The sequence below is a fragment of the Hyperoodon ampullatus genome (genome assembly GCF_949752795.1).
Source record: "Hyperoodon ampullatus genome assembly, chromosome: 3".
Taxonomy (NCBI): domain Eukaryota; kingdom Metazoa; phylum Chordata; class Mammalia; order Artiodactyla; family Ziphiidae; genus Hyperoodon; species Hyperoodon ampullatus.
The window spans coordinates 7,509,307-7,532,138 of NC_136916.1; the positions used below are offsets into that span (position 1 = coordinate 7,509,307).

The 22,832-nt window shown below is 41.8% G+C and overlaps 1 protein-coding gene across 1 annotated transcript in view; it reads left to right on the plus strand.

Moving 5' to 3' along the window:
* Positions 1–8,307: 8,307 nt before the first annotated feature.
* Positions 8,308–22,832, plus strand: part of FAM107B (family with sequence similarity 107 member B) — a gene marked incomplete at its 5' end in the record, with an annotated part of 214,766 nt that continues 200,241 nt past the window's right edge. The window contains one exon of the mRNA XM_079699559.1: positions 8,308–8,721. Coding sequence (XP_079555685.1) covers positions 8,308–8,721 — 414 coding nt within the window. The remainder of the gene's footprint in view (positions 8,722–22,832) is intronic.

Here is a 22,832-nt window from a genome sequence, read left to right on the forward strand (position 1 = left end):
ATGGTCATTGCCGCTTGGAGCCTGGACAGGAAGGAGGCCGGGGGGAAGCCCTGGGGGACGCTGCAGGGCTCTCCTGGGGCTTTGGGGCACTGACAGCGATGTTACCTAGCAGCTAGTGAAAAAAAAGAAAACAGGGTTTTGAGAGATCTAATTCCCTTTTGTAATCAGTAAAGTCTGCTTCCACACCACTATGTAGATTAGTCAGGACTCTTCAGAGAAACAGAATCAATGGATAGATAGATATTTAGATAGATAGGTAAGTAGATATAAGAGATTTATTATAGGAACTGGCTCACATGATTATAGAGGCCGAGAGGTCTCACTGCCTGCCGTCTGTGAGCTAGAGAGTCACGCAAGCTGCTGTGATTCGGTCCTAGTCCAAAGGCCTGAGAACCGGGGAGCTGATGGTATAAATCCCTATCTGAACCCCACAGTCAGAGAACCAGGGGCACCGATGCCTGAGGGCAGGTAAAGGTAGATGTCTCACCTCAAGCAGAGAGAGAATGAATTCATTCTTCCTGCACTTTTTGTGCTCTTGGGGCCCTCAGCGGCCTGGCGGGTGCCCACCCACACTGGGGAGGGGGTCTACGTATCCAAATGCTCATTCCTCCTGGAGGTACCCTCATGGACACACCCAGAGAGCATGTTTTACCAGAGATCTGGGCATCCCTTAGCCTGGTCAAGTTGACACCTAAAATCAACCATCATAACCGCAGACTAGTATTGGCTGAGCCGCGGAGGAGAAGGGACGGGTGTGGTTTTCTGGGGCTGGATTTGCAAAGGGGAGGGCAGTGCCCCCGCTCCTACCACCGCCAGGTTGTGTGGCAGGGCAGTGATGAGCGGGATGCCCAAGGAGAAAGTGAACATCCTGGGACCTGGGCTGTGAGGTCAGCCATCCTTCCCCACACAAGTCACATTTCATTTCTGGGAGCCAGTGGGTTTCCCTTACCACTTAGCACACTCTCTCTCCTGCCCCGCTGGCCTTGGAACTCCAGGAAAGCAAGGATCCTATCCTGTTTGGCTAATATGCCCATGGCAACACGGAACTCAGAATCTGACATACAGTGGCTTCTCAATAAATATCATTTAAATAAATGTGCCGCAGTGTTAGCGTTTCACCTAGGAGTTCTGTATGGAGATTGACCCATGTCCTCAAGGCATTCTGAGGATGGCACGCAATGACTCATTCATTCACTCTTAGGTGACCGAGACAACTCTGTTAGTCTTCTCTTTGGAGAGGTCATTTCAGCCAAATCCTTGACTTTTACCTGAGACTCTGCCTAGAAACGATTATGTTGGTGACGTGGTACTTTGGAATGTTTCTGTCCTAGACGTTTTTTAATTGAAAAATTAACATTTGCGTATGGTTAAAAAAGTCCAACAACAGGGTGAACCATGAAAAGGGTCGTCTTCCCAGGCCAGATGTTTAGTGCCCTCTCTCCAGAGGCAGATACTAACTTCTTGGACACACTTCTGTGAATTTTCTATATAAATGTAAACACACACGTACATATTTATATCGGCATATTTACAGGTATGCACATGTGTTTAATACAACTGGGAGGATATTATGTATAACTTGTTTCCAATTTGCTTTTGTCATTCAAAATATATCTTGAAGATTTTCCCTATTGCAACATGTAAATTGACTCTATTCCTTTTTTTTAAAAAAATGTATTAAGATAATACTTGCACGTGTTATAAGTATGAACCATACATAAGGGTTTATAATGGAAGGGAATGGAAGGGAATCGTCTGTCTCATCTTCTCACTTCTAGCCCTGACCCCTTCAAGGCAACCTCTTAGAGTAGCTCCTGTGTTTACTCCTTAATTTTTTTTTTTTTTTTTTTGCGGTATGCGGGCCTCTCACTCTTGTGGCCTCTCCCGTTGCGGAGCACAGGCTCCGGACGCGCAGCCTCAGCGGCCATGGCTCACGGGCCCAGCCGCTCTGCGGCATGTGGGATCTTCCCGGACCGGGGCACGAACCCGTGTACTCCTTAATTTATCGACTTAAAATATTATCTATTGACACTCTGCTATGATGGATGATGAATACCACTAACTAATATGCTTATGTCTCCATCAATTCTAGACGTTATCTATTAATTTTCTCATAAGATAGATGAGCATTTTGCACTTACTCCACCCCATCTCTTCCCAATTTTGTACTGTCTCTATTTACAATCCCCCCTCTGGTCACCTCTGCAGCCTCAAACACCACACTTAACTCTATTTCTCTTTGCATCAAACATAGGAAGCATCTTCTGACTTTGAAATATAAGAACATGAGCAAATCTACCCTTCTCTCTACTTATCTCCTCCGCAACAACTTTCCCCTTTTTCAGTCTCTCAGCTACCCCTTTATTTTGCCATTGTCAAGGTGGATTACATTCTCATTCTATTCTGTAACCATAATGAAGTCTTCTTCCGTGATTTGCTGGTACATGCAGGTCATATATTGATTTGAACTCTTTCAGCAGCGAGTGACAGAAAGCTCAACCCAAAGCAAATGAAACAGGAAAGGAAGTTTGCTCACGTAACAGTAAAGTCTAGGGGGAAATGCGGCTTTAATGCAAAGCTTCATTTAAAAGTGTTATCAGGACCCAGTTTCTCTCTCTTCACCTCTTAAATTCCCTCCCGTCAAGAAGGCAAGATGTTGGCAGCTTTCACTTTCTCAAGTTCAAATCCAGTAAGTTCAGGGAAAAGGAGAAAGTTTCTACCCACTTTAGTTAGGATTCATCCTGATTGGAAGGTTGTGTTCTCATGCCCATCCCTGAACCCATCGCTGGGACCGGGGGGCTTTGGGTGGGCTGATTATCTAAGCCTCACCTCTGGAACCAGGCCTGGAGCTCCACCCAAGGCACAGAAGGGGTTCCCCCAAAGGAAATCAGGGTACTGTTACCAAAAGAAAGGGCGAAAGGATGCTAGGCACCCAAAAAAACAAAGACCCACCCTAGACCACAAACTCTTCAGGGTTCCGTTTATATAAACTTGTGAACTGACTAAGCGCAGGATACAAAGAGTAGTGGTTTCTGTGATCGAACAGCGGTGCAATAAATTTTTTAAAATGTCATCAGCCAAACAAAACACATCTGGAGGCCTAATTTTGCTTGAGAGCCACCAGTTTGCTACTACCGGTCTGTATGTTAATTCTGAGAGTTGAAAAAATGTGCATAGTGTTTATATTATTATAGCTATGTAAACAGTTTTTATGGCAGAGAGAACTAATGTTTTCAAATTCTCTAGGATTCCTGTCGTGCCTCCTGCGGCACTCAGAGAACGTTCTTGGTATCAAGTTGCAAACATTCTCCCCCTTTACTCTCCCCCTCAGAATCCAGCTGTGTTGTAGTTTGCTGCATACTTGCCCCAGACTTTGAATGGCAGATACGGTTGCCTACACCCCTGACATTCTCGCCTGCTCGGATCTTTTCTTTGTTTCTCTTGGTTGTTGTCACTGATGTTGCAGTTCTTCTTAAATGTCTTGTGATGTCTTATGATGTGTATTTTTACCTGAGACAGGAGTTTGAAATTAACAGGAGCTCTGTGAATCTTGGTGGGATTCGTCAACAGACCCCCGTTCACTTTAAGTGAACAGGCAGGGAGCTTTCTGTTACAATGTCTGGTCTAAATAAAGAACAAGAGGGTCTTTGTTCTTGGATATTGACATCCACACTAGCTATCCTGACAGTTCATTAGACAGTTCATTAAATACTTTAGATAAGAACTGATTACACAGCTCATTAAATAGCTCAGATGTTTCAATAAGACCCTGACCCCACCTTAAACTTTATTTTTTAATTTATTAATTCATTTTATTTATTTATGCATCCATTCATTTATTTATTCATTTTAGTTTATTCATTATTCATTTTATAGTCTGTCTGCAGGTAGGGGAGGGTATAGAAATTTTTGACTTCCATATTCAGACCTTCAATTTTTTTTATTTTATTTTTTTTTTTGCGGTACGCGGGCCTCTCACTGTTGTGGCCTCTCCCGCTGTGGAGCACAGGCTCCGGACGCGCAGGCTCAGCAGCCATGGCTCATGGGCCCAGCCGCTCCTCGGCATGTGGGATCTTCCCGGACCGGGGCACGAACCCGTGTGCCCTGCATCAGCAGGCGGACTCTCAACCACTGCGCCACCAGGGAAGCCCCCAGACCTTCAATTTTATCCCACATTTTCAGACCTACTCTTTAGTTCCACTGTACCTGCTGCCTGGGCCAAGAGCTTCCATGAGGTGCCACTCAGTATGCTGGCTTTCTGGGGTTTGTTTTTTTTTTTCCTTTTTATTAATTAGTAATATTTCATCTGCTTTTTGTTCTACAGAAATTTGTTGAGTTTTCTTGTATATTAGTGGTCTCCTTCCTATTCTCTTTAGTGTTGTGAATTTAACCCTTTGAAAGGATGCCATTACTATTATCTTCACGGTTTCTTAGAAAGGCGACGACATAAATACATGTGCTCCATTAGTACACCACATTAAACTGGAAGGCTCTACATCCTTTTTTTTCCCAAGTAATTTTAAAATTTTGCACACATTAAAGTTCACTCTTTGTGTTGTACAGTTTTAAGGATTTTGACAAATGCATAATGTCATGTATTCAAAATTACAGTATTATACAGAAGAGTTTCACCACCCTAAAATCCCTTAGACTTCAACCTATTCATTACCCTCTGACCCCAACCCCCATAGGACCCCTGGCAGACATTGATCATTTTATTATCTCTGTAGTTTCTTTTTTCCAGAATATAATATAATTGGGATCATACAGTAGATAGCCCTTTCAGACTGGCCTTTTTCACTTAGCAATATGCATTTAAGGTTCCTCCGTATCTTTTTGAGGTTTGACAGCTCCTTTCTTTTTGTTGCTGAATAACATTCCATTGTATGGGTGTATCACAGTTTGTTTATCCATTCACATATTAAAGGACATACTGTGCTTCCAGTTTTTAGTGACTATGAATAAACTTCTATAAGCATTTGTGTAAGGTTTTGGGGTAGACATAAGTTTTAAACTCAACTGCTAAGTATTTAGAACCACAACTGCCCAGGTGTATGCTAAGACTATGCTGAGCTCTGTAAGAAACTGCCAAACTGTCTTCCAAAGTGGCTGACCCATTCTGCATCCCTATTAGTAAGGAATGAGAGTTTCTGTTGTTCTGCATTCTTGTCAGTATTTAGTATCGTCAGCTTTTTTAGATTTTAGCCATTTGAAGAGGTGTATAATGGTATCTCATTGCTTAATTTGCAATTCTCTAATGGAAATTATATTGAACATCTTTTCATATATTACCTATTATCTGTATATCTTCTTAGATGAGGTGTCTGTTCAGATATTTTGCCCATGTTTTTGCCAGGTAGATAGTTAAAAAAAAAAAAAAACACATCCTTTTTTTTTTTTTAATTGCTGCATAGTATCCAACTGTATGGCTATTTTCTTATATATTAACTTGTCTTCTACTGATTAACAATTAACTTTGTGATTACAAACCCTGCTGCCATGAACATTCTTGGATATACCTCTATGCACATGTATTTATCTGTAGAATAAATCTCCAGAGGTACAGTGCTGGATTGAAGGTTGTTGGGAAGTTCCTCTTTGGAGTGTGTGTGTGTGTGTGTGTGTGTGTGTGTGTGTGTGTGTGTGTGTGTGTGTGTGTATGTGGAAAGTGATACTGTATAGGAAGTAAAAGCATGAACTCTGAGGCCAAGCTGCCTGGGCTCATAATCCTGGCTCTCTTCCTTAGCAGTGCTGTGACCTTGGGCAAGTTACTTAAGTTTCTGTGTCTTGTTTTTCTAATGGGTAAAAACAAGAATTAATATATCACCTTTCTCCTAGGGCTGTGAGGATTAAATGAGTTAATTTCCTGAGGTTCATGTCTGATAGTAAACACTCAATCACCATCATCTGTTAATGCTGTTATTCTAGGTTGGACCTAGCGACCACAGTGGTAAAGATAAGGCACTCTTCTCCGTGGGCTGGAACTGCCCTCTGGCTATCGCTCTTGTGAGCGCTCCTTGTGGGAGGTACAGTGGTCTCCACAGAGGAGCTGCAAGTTCAGGGCCAAGAAGAGAGAGACAGACCTTAGGGAGGGGCTTGGAGCTTTCCTACCCAGTTGTCTACTGAATGTAGCCACTCAAAAGCTGTCCTGTTAGCTGCTGTCCCTCTAGTTCTAGAAGGGGCTTGGCACATAGCTGAATGAATAAATGAATGAGTGAACGAAACCAGGTTTAAGAATTATTTTTCCTTCTCTTTAATTCCTTCCTGTCCTCCTCGAGTCTTCAGTAAAGTCCTGTTAACCATTACAGCCTCGCTTTGTTGTGAGCTGCTTCGGAGGGAGGGAGCATCACAGAGTCACCCTGCCTGAGTGCATGGCAGCAGTCACTGCAGAAGAGACACAGAACGCAGGGCCCAGGGCTCCCCAGGAATACTTGGTGGGGGGAGCCTGCTAAAGGCCTGGACCTTCTGCTTCCACCGAAAGGGATCTGCACTGCTTGTACTTGGGTAATAAAAGGAGAATGATCTCTCCAGACTGGGAAGTCTGATATATCTGGGTTAGTACAGGGACTGTTACTTGGTAACCTTTAAGTAAATGACAGATTTTTTTTTTTTTTTTTTTTTTTTTTGCGGTACGCGGGCCTCTCACTGTTGTGGCCTCTCCCATTGCGCAGCACAGGCTCCGGACGCGCAGGCTCAGCAGCCATGGCTCACGGGCCCAGCCGCTCCGGGGCATGTGGGATCCTCCCAGACCGGGGCACAAACCCGTGTCCCCTGCATCGGCAGGCGAAGTCTCAACCACTGCGCCACCAGGGAAGCCCTAAATGACAGCTTTTTACATTTTATTTCTAAAGTTTGGTAAAGACTAAAACTAAAGTCCTCATCTGATGCTGTATCCACTCTTCCTCACACCATATCTGATCTCATGTATTATCTATACGGCTGCACACTCAGGACAATATTCCTAGTACAGCTGTTATTTTGGTAAGGTGATTGTCAGGTCAAATGGGACTCAGAGACCAGATAGGATAGCAGGGGTCTTGGGCTTTCAACTAGCTCTTCTCAACAGCATAATCTTGCGTTAGAATCTTGAAATTTCAAAGAATCGGTTTCTGTCTCCATAAAATGGGGATACATGCTATAATATCTACCACCTGTCTGAGCTTAAGAGCACATCTTGACATTATATTAAAAGAGAGAGCAAACAAATAGATTAGAAAGGGCAATATACCCTGAAATCTTGACCTGAAAGTCACTATTAATGGGAAAACCATTACAGTATTATATTTCTTTAACATTCCTAGCAGATGCTCGGCTAAGGAAAGATCTCACTTTTGAGTATTGTTTTGGAATGTGGTTATAATTTATTATTCTTATTCTATTTCACCATTCACAAATTGATGTGTTGAAAAATAGATCTATGTTCAAAAGGGGGTTATTTTCCAAAATTAAGTAATATACACAGTAGATGGACAGAACACACATTCACACATACATAATATTTGTGTTAATTGCTCATGTTGGCTCCTTTTTTTTTTTTTGGTGTTGTTGAAAATTAATAAAGGACTTAGCATGGAAAGTAAAAACCAAATTAACAAAGACTTATTTGTAGTTACCAGGCGACAGTATGGATCCTGAAGCCAGGAAGTTTGTTTGGGAGAAGATCCAGGAAAGATCGAGAAAAGTTCTTGGGACATCAGACCCAAACATGGATCTCTCCAGACAAGATTCAAGTCAGCCTCCTATTTTAATAATGAAACAGCTTCCAGGGCCGAGGACCCTCTTGTGGGTCTTCATTTGTGACGCATAACTGGGTGGTTTTTGTTTTGTTGGGGGGAATAAATATTTGAAGGGGGTAACCGAAGAAGGTTATGCGGCTGTTGTGATGTTATTGATACACGGGCTGAAGCTATTATGGTGGATGCTATCAGCTACATTATCTTTATGCCTCCAAGGTAATCTGAAGCAGCTGTCCATTGACTTGGCACTACCTTACACTGAAGTGTCTGCCCCGCCTGGGGACTGTAACCCAAGTCAACCACATGCCTCACAGACAGCTTTCTTTAGCCACTGACAGCATCAAGGAAGGAAGAGCGTGAAATCGCTGGGAATGGATGCTTCCGAAGGGGGGTTGGCTGCCGAGTGACTCTCGGGGAGGGTGGCCTGGCCATCTCCTAATATTCTATTTGGTGGCAGCCACTAAAGGCCCTTCTCTTCAGGCAAGGAAACAGTCACCTACTATGGAGGTGATCAGAATCCCTGGAAAATTTTCTTTCCCCCTTTGAACTTTGTAATGTTTTGCTGCAGGTCATGTCCAGGTGGAAGGCAAGGCTGGCTGAAAGACTGAAATCTCCATCTAGAAGGATGCATCCATTCCCGTGCTCAGCTCTGCTTGCTTGTTTTGGGGACACAAGGGAGACTGCTCCCTTCGATCAGCCCAGCGCAGCCGATACCCCTTCCACCGTCTTTGTCCAACCCAAGGCCAAAGCGGGCCGACACCCAAGTCACCCACGAAGGGAAGAAGGAACTCCAGAGAAAAGGCGAGATTCCGGCACCCATTCAGAGAGAAATGGCAGTGCGAACCGGAATTCAAGTAACCACACCGCTGTCCAGCCTGCGGAGACCCCTGTGGATTTGCCCAGGTCTCTAGATGGGGCATCGGACTGTGAAGCAGTTACTTTTCAGACTTCTATTCCCAGACCATCAATTATTGAAACGCCAGCGGTGAGTGTTCCCGGTGTTACTGTAGAAGGAGTGGTGTTGGGGGAGCGTCCAGTGTTTGGTGAGTGTCTTCAGGAAACCAGCTTGTTTAGCGTTATGAGTGAGTGAGACACTGGGGGAGCTCTTACTAGTGAGAGGAAGTGTGTAAAGCCTTTTAAATTCTCATAAGGTTCTCAAAGGATGCGGACGGAGGCCATGACAATAAGCACCAGGGCCTTGGCAATGGCCAACATTGACCTTTACCTGCCCATGGTGCTCCAGAGCCAGCAGGGTCTCAACACAAGATGAGGAGAAATAGAGTCTGGAAAAGCATTTAAACATTTTTACTGGTTTGTGAATTTATCTATATGAAGATCCACAATACGAAAGGTTTGATTATAGAATTTAAGAAGTTGCCTCTACTTAAAATGAATCACATGATATTTGGGAAAATTTGGAAAGGACGATCACTGCACGCATAGCAGTTAAGAAAGGAACTGGCCTGTAAACCTATTCATAATGGGGATGTTTCTGTGATCGTTTTCTGAGACTTACAGGCAGGAGAGGGAGTTATTTGAAAAAAATGGTGCTGTTGCTCTTAAAAGGCAGCATCTTGAGTTATTTATATATCTACTTTCCTGTTTCTGGAATTACTGGATTTTAACTGGTTTTTTGTTTGTTTGTTTGTTTGTTTTAACATCTTTATTGGAGTATAATTGCTTTACAATGGTGTGTTAGTTTCTGCTGTATAACAAAGTGAATCAGTTATACATATACATATATCCCCATATCCCCTCCCTCCCACCCTCCCTATCCCACCCTCCCTATCCCACCCCTCTAGGTGGTCACAAAGCACCGAGCTGATCTCCCTGTGCCATGCGGCTGCTTCCCACTAGCTATCTATTTTACGTTTGGTAGTGTATATATGTCCATGCCACTCTCTCACTTTGTCCCAGCTTACCCTTCCCCCTCCCCATATCCTCAAGTCGAATATTCTGATTGGATTGAGCTACAAAATCATTTCAAAGTTCCTGGTTGGGGCTTCCCTGGTGGCACAGTGGTTGGAAGTCCACCTGCCGATGCAGGGGACACGGGTTCGTGCCCCGGTCCGGGAGGATCCCACATGCCGTGGAGCGGCTGGTCCCGTGAGCCATGGCTGCTTAGCCTGTGTGTCCGGAGCCTGTGCTCCGCAATGGGAGAGGCCACAACAGTGAGAGGCCCACATACCGCCAAAAACAAAAAAAAACAAAACAAAGTTCCTGGTAATCTCAATTTGGGAGACAGTGTAGAGGCGGGGTTTCTTGAATGGTTTTCCAGAGACACCCCTTGAGCATTCTGGGGTTGTATTTCTGGCCATGTAGCTTAGGACCAGATTGAAAAAACCGAGAAGTCTTTGGGGATCCACTACTAAGATATTCTGATTTTTTAAGATTATTTTTTCTATCTAGTTTAACAAATCGCTTTTCGTCTGACTTGCTGATTTGAACGCAAGAAGTCTCATTAAGCAATGAAAACTGCCAAACAGTGAACATAGGATTAAAATGGGATTTTAAAAATAGTTTCACTTGACATTCAACAGGCTTATATTAAATGATTGAAGCTCAGCCCTACTGTCTACATCCTTCTATTCTGAGACTGGACCGAGGATTTCACCAAGCCCTCTGTTATAGCAAGAACTGTAATTTTTTTTTTCTAAATCAAAATCCAAAACAAACAGAACCCCAAATATTTCTTGTTCAATTTTCAGTTTATACCCACATCCAGAATAAGACATTTGTAGTAGTACCATAGTTAGCTTAGTGGATGGCATGGCTAAGATTATATCTGCTGCGTTAGTTAAAGGAACAAATGATGCACTATTTTAATGGGCTGGAAGAGTTTCTTTTGGGTAGAGATTCCAGCAACCCAGGACCCACCCTATGTTGCTAAACATAGCAGCAAGTACGAGAGTTGATTTGATTTTATCTTTCTGTGTTAGTGGCATATGTGACACAGGGGTTCAAGGTAAATAAGTGTATTCAAATATAACCAATTAAACGCAGCAGGGTAACATCCATATTTGTTGTCCGCTTGGTATGAACAAAGCCAAGGATAGACCACAGAGGTGAGGCAGGCGTTATGATGGAACCAGCCCTAATGCAAATCTGAATATAAGTGTCTCAAAGAGAAATACACATAGGACGTTTCAAAGGAGGTTGGAAGGTCTGGAAAGGAACATTGCAGGGGAGGTGGAATTTGAGCTTGGTCTAGAAGGAGGGTTAGGATTTTTAAAGGCAGAGATGAAGGGGAGGACCTTGCAATAAAAGGAAACTGTATGAACAAAAGCTTGAATGTAGGGGAATGCACCATAGGGATAGGCAGGTACATCTGATTGGCTAAGTTGGAGCGACATCTGGAAAGGTAAACTGAGGCCAAAAGTGGTTTGAAAGCTGTGGTGAGAAGGCAGTGGGGAAGCTTTGAGAATTTTGAGCAGAGGAATGTCACGCTTGGGATTTCATTGTGGGAAGATAAATAGGTGGAGTCCCGTAGGATGGATTAGATTTGGGAAGACTGGAGCTGAGAGGCCATTGTAATCATCCCACCCTGAGGATGGTCACAGAAGGAACAGCAGGAAGGTGGGGTGGGGGGAGGCAAAGAAGAGAGGACCCCACGGGGTAGCAAACACAGCAGTGGACTCTGGGTCCCAAACTGAGCAGGGAGGAGAACAAGACCAAACTGGGAGTGATGAAATGTAAACACTGCAAAATTAAGTGCCAGGGTGTGCAGTCCTGTGGGCGTAGTAAATGGGCATCTGTTTTGGTTCAGATTTGAGGAGCTGATATTCACAGAGCACTTGCTGTATACCAGCCAGTCTCCTGAGCGCTTTACATAGAGTATCCTATCGTTACATGGTTACAGTGAGGTGCATATTCTTACAAGTCCCATTGTACAGATGAGGACACTGACCCTCAGAGAGGGTAAGACACTTGCCCAAGGTCACAGAGGGAGGAAGTAGTAGACCCAGGATTGGAGCCCAGTTCTGTTTGATGCCAAAGTCTATCCTCTGAATTATAGCATGCTTCTACTGCTTATTATTATTATTTGTATGATGTTTGAGGACTTACAGTCAAGTATTCATACCTGAATTCATACCTTTTATTTTTATTAATTTGCTTAACATTGTTTTATCTTAGTTTCATGGTGTATAACACTACGGAAAGAGAGCCTTTCTACTTTGCCTCCTGCTGATGACAAGGCTTTGTGAATGACAGTGTGGGATTGCTGTGAGATCTTCCCATTAAAAGTGCCATAGGACTGCCCAGATTTTTCATTACCTGGTAATTTTGTCATGACATGTTTCCTCTCAGAAGATGATGAACAAGCTTCTTTATTACAAGCGTGCCTGGAGGCAAAATATTTCTCTTTTGGATGCACTGATCCTCATCGTTTAAGCTGTCTTGGAAGAGGCAATGAATAATACTTTTTTTTTAAGAGCTCAGCCTCGGCACATAATCATAGCTGAGAAATGAGTCCCTCTATCTGTCTTTAGTTTCCTGGGGTTCAGACAGGAGGGTGAGTCATTTAAATATGAAACAACATCTGGTCTGAGCAGGAAAGCTCAAGATAGGGAGGCCAAGTGAACTAATTAAAGAGGAAAGGTTTTCGTTTGTGTAAATAGACGAGCGCATATCTGTATTTCTGAAGTGATGCCAATTAGCCTTCCACCTTTTTGTGGTCGTCTCTTCCCTGATCCAGGATGAAAATCAAGGTGATAACAACCCTAAAAGTGGAATGTGTCTTATAATTGCTGCTATCTTCTGATTATAATTTTTTTCTTTCTTAGTGGTCTTGCAATGGAAAAGTATTATAATGGGTGGGATCGTAGAGGCAATGAAATAGAGCAGTAGGCTCTTTACTCTTTTTTCTTCAGCCAAGAAGTACTGTGGTCTTAATCTGTGCCAGGACAGCACTAGTCCTGGAGAAACAAAGATAGTTTAAAGACACAGTCTGTGAAGCTGCTTACATTCTGGTAGGAGATACGGTTTGGTAACTGGGCAGTGTCAGTGCAGTACAAGAAGGCTTATGGCTCAGCAATGGACACCATAGGAGCACATGGAAGAGACTCCCATCTTAGCCTTGGGAAGACAAAGGGGCTGGAATAGATGGAGAAGGATGTCTACTTTATTCTTTTATCATTGCACATCAGACCCAACACTGCCTTCTTCCTAGCTGAATGGTGCTATTTTTCTCCTCTCTCCCTCTCCCTTGACAAATCTGGCAGTGTAAGAAAGGCACAGCTCCCACAAGAAGCAACTAAGGGCTTCAGAGTTAGTTTGGAAGTTTCAGAAAATCTTTCTACAGCAGTGGTAAGTTTTCATCCAGTTCTTTTTTTTAGAAAAATATTTATTTATTTATTCGTCCATTCATTCATTCATTCATTCATTCATTCATTTATGGTTGGCTGTGCCGGGTCTTAGCTGCGGCGGGCGGGATCTTCACTGCAGCGTGAGGGCTTCTCTCTCTCTAGTTGAGGTGCGCAGGCTTAGCTGCGCCGCGGCATGTGGGATCTTCAGGGACAGAACCCGCATCCCCGGTGTTGGCAGGCGATGCTTTGCCACTGGACCACCGGGGCAGTCCCTTCATCTAGTTCTTACGCCAACAAAGTAGCCAGCCTAACACAGGAAGAGAAAGTAACTGTGGTTCTGGAAATCATTCCTGGGTTTTTTAACTAAAAGTCTACTTTACAAAAAGGAAGCAAAACAGAGCCCGTAGTGCAGTTGCTAACTGCACTGCTTTTTGTAACAGGCTGGCTTTGCTACTAGACAGAGAAGTGGTAACCAAGACATCCCCAAAACGCAAATCATGGTCTGGACGCAGCATCACAGGCTCAGGTGGTCACTCCTTTCACATTGTTGTGCAGTCATCATTACATCCATCTCCAGAACCTTTTTCATCTTTTCCAGCTCCAACTCTGTATCCATAAAACACTGACTCCCCATTGGCCTCTCTTCCCACTCCCTGGCAACTACCATTCTACTTCCTGTCCCTATGAATTTAACTACTCTAAGTACCTCATGTTAAGTGGAATCACACAGTATTGTCCTTTTGTGTCTAGCTTATTTCACTTAGCATAATGTCCTCAAGGTTCATCCATGTTGAAATGTGTCAGAATGTCCTTCCTTTTTAAGGCAGAATAATATTCCATTGTATTTTTATACCACATTTTGTTTACATATTCATCCACCAATGAACACTTGGGTCATTTCCACCTTCTGGCAATTGAGGTTATTGCTTTTATGAACATGGGTATACAAATAACTCTTCAAAACCTTGTCTTCAATTCTTTTGAGTATATACCCAGAAGGAGAATTGCTGAATCATATGGTAATTCTATCTTTGCTTTTTTGAGGAGCTGACATACTGTTTTCTACAGTCGTTGTACCACTTTATATTCCCACCAACAATGCACGAGTGTTCCAGTTTCTCCACATCCATGCTGCCACTTGTTGCTTTTTGAAGTTTTGTTTGTTTTGATAATAGCCATTCTATTGGGTATGAAGTGGTGTCTCACTGTGGTTTTGATTTGCATTTCCCTAATGATTAGTGATATTGAGCATCTTTTCATGTGCATATTGGCCATTTGTTATATTCTTTGGAAAAATGTCTATTCAAGGCCTTTGTCCATTTTTAAATTGAGTTATTTTACGTTGTTGAATTATAGGAGTTCCTTATATATTCTGGTTATTAATTCCTTGTCAGATATATGATTTGTAAATGTTTTCTCCCATTCTGTGGGTTGCTTTTTCATTCTGTTCACAGTGTCATTTGATGTACACAAATTTTAATTTTGATGAAGTCTAATTTATCTATTTATTCTTTTGTTGCCTGTGCTTTTTGTGTCATATTTAAGAAATCATTGCCAAATCTAATATCATGAAGTTTTCTCTATGTATTCTTCTTAAACTTTTATAGTCTTAGCTCGTACATTTAGGTCTTTTGAGTTAATTTTTATATCTGGTATAAGTTAAGGATCCAAATGCATTCTTTTGCACATGGATATCCAATTTTCCCAACACCGTACGTTGAAAAGACTATCCTTTCCCCATTGAATGCTCATGGCAACCCTGTGAAAAATCATTTGACCATGTATATGAGGGTTTATTTCTGGGCCCTCTATTCTATTCCACTGGTCTATATGTCTGTCTTTATGCTAGTACCACACTGTTTTGATTACTGTAGTTTGTAGTAAGTTTTGAAATCAGGACATGTGAGACCTCCAACTTTGTTCTTTTTCAAGACTGTTTTGGCTATTTGGGGTCCCTTGAGATTCCATATGAATTTTAGGATGGATTTTTCTATTTCTTCAAAAAAATTATTGGGATTTTGATAAGGATTGCATTGAATCTATAGATCGCTTGGATAGTATTGACATCTTAAAAACATTAGGTCTTCTAATCCGTGAATACAGTTTGTCTTTCCATTTATTTGTGCCTTTTTAAATTTCTTTCAGCAATGTTTTGCAGTTTTCAGTATATAAGTCTTTTGTCTCCTAGGTTATGTTTATCCCTAGGTATTTTATTCTTTTTGATGCTATTGAAAATGAAATTGTTTTCTTAATTTCCTTTTCTGATCTTTCATTGTTGGTGTGTAGAAATGCAATTGCCTTTTTTGTACATAGGTTTTTCATCCTGTGATTTTGCTGAATACATTTATTAGTTTGAATAGTTGTGTGTGTGTATATCTGTGGAATTTTTATATTTTATACATATGAGATCATTATAATCTGTGAACAGAGATAACTTTACTTCTTCCTTTCCAATTTGGATGCCTTTTATTTCTTTTTCTTGTCTAAATGATCTGACTGGAACTTTCAATACTATTCAGCAATACTGTGTTCAATAGAAGTGGCAAAAGTGAACATTCTTGTCTTGTTCCTGATCTTAGAGGATAAGATTTCAGTCTTTCACCATTTAGTATGATCCTACCATTGAGTACAATGTGGGTTTTTCATATATGTCCTTTATTATATGAAGTAATTTCCTTCTATTTCTAGTTTGTTGAGTATTTTTATCATGAAAGGGTATTAAATTTTCTCAATGCTTTTTCTGCATCAATTGATATGATCATATTTTCCCCCTTCATACTGTTAATACGTTGTTGTATTGATTGATTTTTTTGGTATGTTGAACCATCCTTGTATTCCAGGATTAAATGGTATAATCCCACTTGGTCATGGCATAATCCTTTTAATATGTTATGGAATTATGTTTGCTAGCATTTTGTTGAGGATTGTTGCATCAATAGTTATCAGGGATATTGATCTCTAGCTTTCTTTTCTTGTAGTGTCTTTGTCTGACTTGGACGTCAGGGTAATGCTTGCCTCATAGAATGAGTTAGGAAGTGTTCCGCTCTCTTCAATTTTTTGGAAGCTTTTGAGAAGGGTTGGTGTTAATTCTTTTTTGGTTTTTTGGTGTTAATTCTTTACATGTTTGGTAAAATTCACCAGTGAATCTGGCCCAAGGCTTTTCTTTGTTAGGAGGTTTTTGGTTTCTGGTTCAATCTCCTTACTAGTAATAGGTCTGTTCAGATTTTCTATTTCTTCATGATTCAGTCTTGGTGAAGAGGAGCCACTTTGATAGCACCACTTAAGTATGGTAATCACAATCATGATTACCACTTGCTGAGCACTATTAATAGTTTAGTGGTGCTAAATGCTTTACGTGGATTAGCTCATTTGATCCTTCTAATCCTTCTACAATGTTAGCTTCTGATAATCCCAATCAATTCTCAGCTCAAAACCCTCCAATGTCTCTCTCATTCACTCAGAATAAAAATCAAGTCTTCACAGTAGCCCATAGGTCCTTTACAAAGTATGTCCCATTACCTCTCTGAACTCACCTCCTACTGACGGGGAAATTAAGACTCAGTGGAGTGAGGCATCTGATCCATTTCCACTCTAAGGGTAACCTTTGCAGCAGGCTGGGAAGCTCTATTCAACCAGTCAAAGCACGAATTTCTTGGGCGGTACAGAACTCATGTTGCCAATAACTGAATAGCTGTTAATTCTGTTCTCCTTGTCTAGGCTCCACACCCATCCTTCCTCTTTTCTTGGCACAGTCTCTGTTAAGACCTAGGACAGTTAATTAAGTGGGTTTCAGCTTCCTTGGTTAGAATCAGATTCCAGCTATGCTCTCTTGGCCACGTTAATTGGAATTTGGTATTGGAAAGGCTCCTGGATACCTATTAACAGAAAAACTCTTGGAGATATTCATCTTCATAGGCAACTGATTTCATTCAACAAATTAATTTTATTTTCAATGTCTTAAAGTTGCCTTGAAATCAAGCCTTGAGAATACCATCTGTAGCGGGCAGTGCTGCTTAGAAGCATATTGTAAACTTGTATGTAAACATCTATCACTCCCTCATCCCACCCTAACTCTGTATTCCCTTTATTTAAGCATCATTAGGGGCAACTGTGCTAGGCTGCATTTCTACTTTTTAGTACAAACTAGTGTTCCTGCATTTCTTTAGAATGAAATCTTCTCTTCTTTTTCCTATGGACCCTAATAGAAGAGAACAGAATTCTAGGCTACCTATTAAAAAAAATACCCTATTAAGAAAGCTTTCTGCTAGACAGATGATTTGACATAAAAGCAATTCTAATAGAAAGCAACTTACAGACCCATGCAATCAAATGTTAGTTTTCTAGTTCCTTTTCATACTCTTAGCAAAATCACAAACTGCCCCCCTTGACACACACACGCCAACACCAACAAGGAGGGTATCTTAACAAGCTGGTGGGAATACCACACTATTCATTTTAAGCCCTGATAATTTCTTACACTAGGTTTCTACTTTCAAAAGATGTTAAACACAGTGGCATGATAGTGCATGATATACCCAGTGTACTCAGACAGGAATTTTCCAATCCAGATATTCAGTTGCATCCCAACTGGAAAAGAGAGAGACAGCTTCTTGGATTCTCTTAGAATGAAATAAAATAAATAGTCCTCATAAAACCATGCAAATTTTACACCGACCCACTTTGACTATTGGAGACCATCCATAAAAGACGACATGATGGCAAAAATGCAAAATTTTCAGACAGTTTAGAGCTGAGGGGCATATATGTTCCAAGCTAAGAAATAAAAATTGAGTGCATAATTTTAGCAAATTTTAGAGCATTGTTCTCAAGTGAGGTTACTCCTGCATTCACAATTCAGATAAGAATTATATATATTTTCTAAGGTGGTGCTGATATGTTGGAGGGAGAGGTACAAAAGGAAGAGGTCAGCCCATTTCTGAGCCACACCTATTTCTAGCACATCAGAGAGAACCTGGCAATCTGCCCATGACCTAGTTGATCCTTTGCCCTCCTTTTCACCAGTGGTTAATAAAAGAGCAGGGTTTACTTTGTTCATAGGCAATGGCCTGGGAGTGTCTAACCAAAGAGTCACCAAGGAGATTCCAAGACCCATTTTCCCAAAATGACTGCTTCTGTAGAGTTAGGATTTCCATCCTCTTGATTATATAATATGTAGTTGTCCTTTAGTCAAAAAAATCTGCTATTTCACTCGCTGAGTATACTGGAAACTTTAAAATTTCATATGCTCCAGGAACCAGAGGGACTAGCTGAATGAATGTGCTATGTCAATCATGGGAAGTTAAAGGCTTTTGTTCTAGCCAAGGACATGTGTTAACCTGATCTGAACTGCCTTTAGTTTGGCACTCACAGTTCCTCCTTTCCAAAGAAAGTAGATCTCATCACGTTAACACTTTTTCCAATATGAGGTTGACACATTCGCTTTTGTAATTCTGCACCAGGGGAGGTAAGAGTTTGGAAATTTGAGGCAATTAGAGGAAGAGGGAGTCTCCACAAAGGACACAGGACCTGCTATGGGAAGTGTTTATGATTTTGTTGTGGGAAGCTGGTTTGTGGGTATCCCACATTCAGTTAAATGGAAAATGACAGCCCTGGCAACTGTTATATTTTTATATAAAACAACACAGTCTTATAAAAAGTTCAAATGTGATATATGTATACCTACAATTAGAGCCAATTTAAAGTTATCTCTTTTAAAAAATCACTTATATATGGCCAAGTAATCTTCACCAAAGCCACCAAGGATACTCAATGGGGAAAAGACAGTCTCTCCAATAAATGGTGCTGGGAAAACTGGATATCTACATGCAAAAGAATGAAATTGGACCCTTATCTTACACCAAACACAAAGACCAACCGCAAATGAACTAAAGACTTAAATGTAAGACCTGAAACCTTAAATCTCCTAGAAGAAAACAGGGGAAAAACACTTGACATGGGCCTTGGCAATGAGTTTTTGGATTTGACATCAAAGCACAGGCAACAAAAGCAAAAATAAACAATTGGGGCTATATCAAAACAAAAAGCATACGCACAGCAAAGGAAACAATCAACAAAATTAAAAGGCAGCCTACAGATTGGGGGAAAATATTTGCAAATCATATATATGATAAGGGGCTAATAAAATATATAAGGAACTCATACAATTCAATAGCAAAAAAACCCCAAATAACCCAATTAAGATGGATAAAGGCCCTGTAGACACTTCATCAAAGAAGACACACAAATGTCCAATAGGTACATGAAAAGAGGTTTAATATCACTAATCATCAAGGAAATGCAAACCACAATGAGATATCACTTCATACCCGTTAGGATGGCTATTATCAAGAAGCCAAAAGATAAATATTGGCAAGGATGTGGAGAAAAGAGAACCCTTATGCACAGTTGATGGGAGTGTAAATTGGTAAGCCATTATGGAAAACAGTATGGTGGTTCCTCAAAAAATTAAAAATAGAACTACCATATGATTCAGCAATTCCACTTCTGGGTATATATCCAAAGGAAATAAAATCACTACCTTGAAGAGATATCTGCGCCCCCATGATCACAGTGGGGTTATTCACAGTAGCCAAGACATGGAAACAACCCAAGTAACTGTCAATGAATGAATGGATAAAGATAATGTCACACACACACACACACACACACACACACACACACACACACAGAGGAATATTATTCAGCCTTAAAAACATGGAAATCCTGTCGTCTGTGACAACATGGATAAACGTAAAGAACATTATGCTAAGTGAAATAAGCTAGACACAGAAAGACAAATACTGCATGATCTCACTTATGTGTGGAGTTCAACTAAAAATGTTGAACTCATAGTAACAGAGTGATTGTTGCCAGGGGTTGTGGGTAGTGGGGGAAAGGGGAGATGTTTATCAAAGGTACAAACTTTCAGTTTTAGGTGAATAAGTTCTGGAGACCTAATGGACAGCACGGTGACCACAGTTAACAATAACATACTATATCCTTGAAATTCACTAGGAGAGTAGATCTCAAGTGTTCTTACCACACACAAAAAAAGAGGTAACTATGTGAGATGATGCACATGTTAGCTAATTGTGGTAATCATTTCGCGATGTATACAGATATCCACGCATTACGTTGCATACCTGAAATATATACAATTTCTGTTTGTCAATCACTCTTCAGTAAAGCTGGAAAAAAATCACTCTCCCTCATCTGCTTTCTGATGTACTGACTTAAGGGGGAAGGAAGGAGGCACTAAACCTGGGAAGTTGCTGGTCATCAGGAAGTGCTGGCCACCCCCTGCTTGTGAAAAATGGCTGTGAGAAAAATCATGTATGTAGAGGCCAAATAAATGGTGAGATCTTGGGACTTCCCTGGTGGCACAGTGGTTAAGAATCCACCTTCCAACACAGGGGACACGGGTTCAATCCCTGGTCTGGGAAGATCCCACATGTCGCGGAGCAACTAAGCCCGTGTGCCGCAACTACTGAGCCTGAGCTCTAGAGCCCATGAGCCACAACTACTGAAACCCGTGTGCCTAGAGCCTGTGTTCTGCAAAGAGAGAAGTGACCGCAATGAGAAGCCCGCGCACCGCCAACGAAGAGAAGCCCGCACTTGCCGCAACTAGAGAAAGCCTGCGTGCAGCAATGAAGACCCAACGCAGCCAAAAATAAATAAATAAAATATAAATAAATTTTTTACAAAAAGGGTGAGATCTTGTGTAAGGAAGCTCTTGAACAGGAACATCAATGCACATGCCCTTAACCAGTAATATCTGCTTTCTGACCCTCTTTGACTGGGCTGGATGTTTTAGGAGACACACACACAGGAAGCAGGAAGGAAGGAAGAAGAGCAACTGAATAGACTCTGCTGCATAGTCAGGTGATGGCTCTCCTAGCTGGCTCTCCATCCCAGGGCTTTTCCTAGGGTTCCAGGAAGCCTGTCTCTGGACTGAGTCTCCGCCAGGACCCACCTAACCTGGATGTATAATACTTGAGTCTCTGTAGGGAGAGGTATCTTGGTGTGGTGGTGTTGCAAGTTGACCTGAGTTATTCTGACTATTCAGAATTGTCCAGTAAACAGTGGTAGCCTCCAACAAGTAGAGGCGCCTGGAGGCTCCATGTCTACCCACCCACAACTTGCTCCCCAGTGATGTGCTTCACTAAAGAAAGTCTCACGTGAATCCTGCCATGGGTACAAACATCTGTTGGCTAGAGGGCACAAAAAGAGGCATCTTCCCTGACCCTGAACGCTGGAAGAAGTTCCCTAGCTCTTGTCCTTTTACGTAGTAGCCCTTGGCATGAATAGAATGATACACAGGAAGGTGACAGTATTCTAATGGCAAAACCAGCCAGCCACGTGAGTCAAATGGGGTGAAGAGCCCTCTGTTGGATGTGGGTCCAAGACCAACTGGGGTTTAAGATCCAGGATGCGATAAAGGAGTTGGACTTCTGAACTGGCCACCTTCTCATACTTCATTTTACACAGGCAAAAACTCTGGTCAGTCAAGGACCTTGAATACCATTCATTTCACAAGGGAAAAATAATTTCCAAAATCTCTTAGGCCAATAACAAATCCTCTAGTTGACATCTAGCTAGCCTCATGTGGAACATTTGCTGTGGTCATCTCTGGATGTAGATACCTGAATAGGGTGCTTCAAATACTAACTAAGCACCTCTGAGTGTAGCCTCCAAAACTTTCTTTGCTCTCAAGAAGGAACACAAGGAAACATGTTCTGGAATTTGGCCTTTGGACATTGTAGGGTACGGATGGGATGCTTGGTGCTGCTGTAGCCATCCTGTAGGTGGGAGAGGACACACTTGTAGATAAAAGCAAATAACCTTGAGATGGTGGAGTAGGAAGACAGAACCTGGGATCCCGAAGATGCCACGGAAGCACTTCAAGTACAACTCACTGTCCAGGGGATACAGATACTCAAAGTGTTTACGCCGAACTATTAAAAAATAATGACAGATGTTTTAACAAGGGTGATCCAGACTGACTTACCTATCCCTCGGAAATTCCCAAGTGGTCTCACAGTCATCTCAAATTCAATGTGCGCAAAAGTGAACTATCCTTCCCCCAAACCTCCTCTTCCATGTATCACTTAGGATGCTTTTAGCTGTAAGAAACAGAAAAACTTAAATTTAGACACTATGTAAATGTATCATGTCGCTTAAAAACAAGCCCCAAGGGTGGGTGGCTTTGGAATGGGTTGATTCAGCAGTTCAATGAAGCCATGGAGCATCTAGCGTCTTCCATCTTTCTGCTTAGCCATCCACGGCCTTGGCTTTACCAACGCGTGTTTCCCTTGGTGGTGATGAAATGGCTCCCAGTAGCAGCTGGGTCACGTGACTTCTCCCTCCCCCTTGAACCTCTCACACACTTTGGACAATCCCTCCCCTTCTCTGTCACCATCCCCAATACCTAGTTCCAGGTTGGTGCCTTCTCCTGGGCTGGCCTAGGACTTGGTGTTTACCTCAAGTAAAGCACTTATTAACCTGCACCATATTTGTTCATATGTCTGGCTGTCCCACTAGGCTATCAGGAGCTTGAGGACAGGGGCTGTATCTTTTTTCCTTTTTACCTATGATGGGCAGTGCCTAGAACAATGCCAGACATCTAGAAGGTACTTAACAAATATTTATTGAATAAATTGAAGGATGAATCAGCAAAATCAAAATCAGGGGAGAGGTTTATTGTACATGAGCCTTCACAGAGCCTTATCATTTCACCTTTGTTTAGTGTTGCCAATATCTTTGTGATCCATTCCTTGTTTTAGAAATGGAT